This window comes from Caenorhabditis remanei, chromosome X (genome assembly GCF_010183535.1).
Source record: "Caenorhabditis remanei strain PX506 chromosome X, whole genome shotgun sequence".
Taxonomy (NCBI): Eukaryota; Metazoa; Nematoda; class Chromadorea; order Rhabditida; family Rhabditidae; genus Caenorhabditis; species Caenorhabditis remanei.
In genome coordinates this window covers 4,003,013-4,004,746 of record NC_071333.1, presented here as the reverse complement: position 1 = coordinate 4,004,746, position 1,734 = coordinate 4,003,013, and the positions used below count along the sequence as shown (strand labels likewise).

The 1,734-nt window shown below is 35.4% G+C and overlaps 1 protein-coding gene across 1 annotated transcript; it reads left to right on the top strand.

Annotated features, from left to right (window-relative positions):
- Nucleotides 1–560: 560 nt before the first annotated feature.
- Nucleotides 561–1,363, top strand: GCK72_022771 (uncharacterized protein; the record flags this gene model as incomplete). Its single annotated transcript, XM_053735058.1, has 3 exons — nucleotides 561–716; nucleotides 765–1,172; nucleotides 1,220–1,363. The coding sequence occupies 3 exons, from the start codon at nucleotides 561–563 to the stop codon at nucleotides 1,361–1,363; spliced, it is 708 nt and encodes a 235-aa protein (XP_053578624.1).
- Between the last annotated feature and the right edge of the window lie 371 nt (nucleotides 1,364–1,734).

Below are 1,734 nucleotides of genomic sequence, written 5' to 3'. Positions count from 1 at the left end.
CCAGTGACTAGAAGTGGGTTACTGTAGTCCTGATAAGAATGAATCCAAACCATTTGACATGTCTTCTTCATCATTTTTGTAGTTGACATCTTTTTTTTAGTTCTAGAGGGAATGAAATAGAGACGCTTAACTTCCAGCTTTTATGAATAGAAGTGGGTTACTGTGGTCCCGATGAATGTGATTCCAAAAGCTAGGTTTATTTATAATTGTTATCACTCAATATATTAACTGTATTTATTTTAACTGTTAACCCGAAAAACATGTTTTTCAATTTCTGCTATTCAGAAAATACTCCTGACATCTGACGTTTTGTGACGCAATCCATGCTCATGAGTTTAGAATTTAATGTCATCTTCTGAAATATCTCGCCTCGTGAAAGATTGAATCATTCTATTCATTCACGACAAACAAACTCAAATTTCCAATCTAAATCCCTGGGGGTTTGCAAAGTGCAAGTCAGAAGGCTAGAGATAGGACTCCTTATAGAGACGCCAAACATCCGGTTGCTAGGCTACCCTCTCATATAAAAGCGAGAGGCTCTCATCGAAAGCCTCATTCGGATGCAAATGGCGTCCAACTTCACTTATGTGTGGAATTATTTTGCGGGTTCAGACCCAGCATTAATAGGTGCTACCTTGGCTTCATGTTTTGTACTATTCACGGTGATTTTCACCGTTCATAAGTTTATGTTAAATGATTCTACTTGCAATGATGCGGTGGGTTTTGTTTCTTTAAGATCTATTTTTTCAAACAATTTTTTATAGATACCTGGCATCATCCCATACATGGATAAACTTCACCATTACCACGATATGGTCGTGTTATTTGTATTGTCGATCATCAGTGTGATGATCATTGCCGTCCCTCGTTTTGATGTCTTTCTTGTTTTATATGGAACTCTCATTCCAATCGCATTCATTGCTAAACCAATTGCAGAGATTTTTACAATCACGATGTCTCTTACTTCTTCATTTTTATATTTCAATCAACGCTCAAAGAACCCGAAATCGACTATTAACTGGTCAGCAGACATTATACGCTCACGTATGTCGTTCGTCACTCAATTCGCGTTTGTAAAAGAAGTTTTTCTTATACCTTTTGTAATCGACGTGTACATCGGTACATCTGAATTTGAAGTCTTGGATGCCTACGGACTCTTCATCTGTTATTCTGTAAGTCGATGTGAAAAAGTGATTTCAGCTTATTGTCCTCATTTTAGGTATTCTTTGTGTTCACTCAATTATTCTGTCTCACAAATTTGGTATGGCATCTTCGGTTCAAAGACAAATTGAAACTCGATTTTCTCGGAAACATTCTCTATCGTCGACTGAACATTTTTCTGCTGTTCAAGCTGGTAAGCTAATCGTTTTTGCAATTCCTTCAAATCAAACTGTTTTTTAGGGCCAACTTATTATTTTTGGTTTTTTCGTCTTTGGCAGACAATTCAACCCCTTTGATGTAAGCTTTCAATAGTTTTTTTCAGCAAGAATTAAACGTTTTCAGGTCTCTATGTTCTATATGATGATTGAGAGCTTTTCGTTTTCATTCGCAATCAAAATTATGGAAATTATCGAATGTATTCAGATGGAAAAACAACTGGAAAGGAAGAAAGGTTCGAAAATCAAATAATTTTTTTTATATTTGCCAAGCTCCGTATTAATAAAATTTAAAGTATAAGTGAGCTTTGTTTGGATTCTGAGAAAAAAGTTGTTTTTTTTTCTATACAAGTAACAT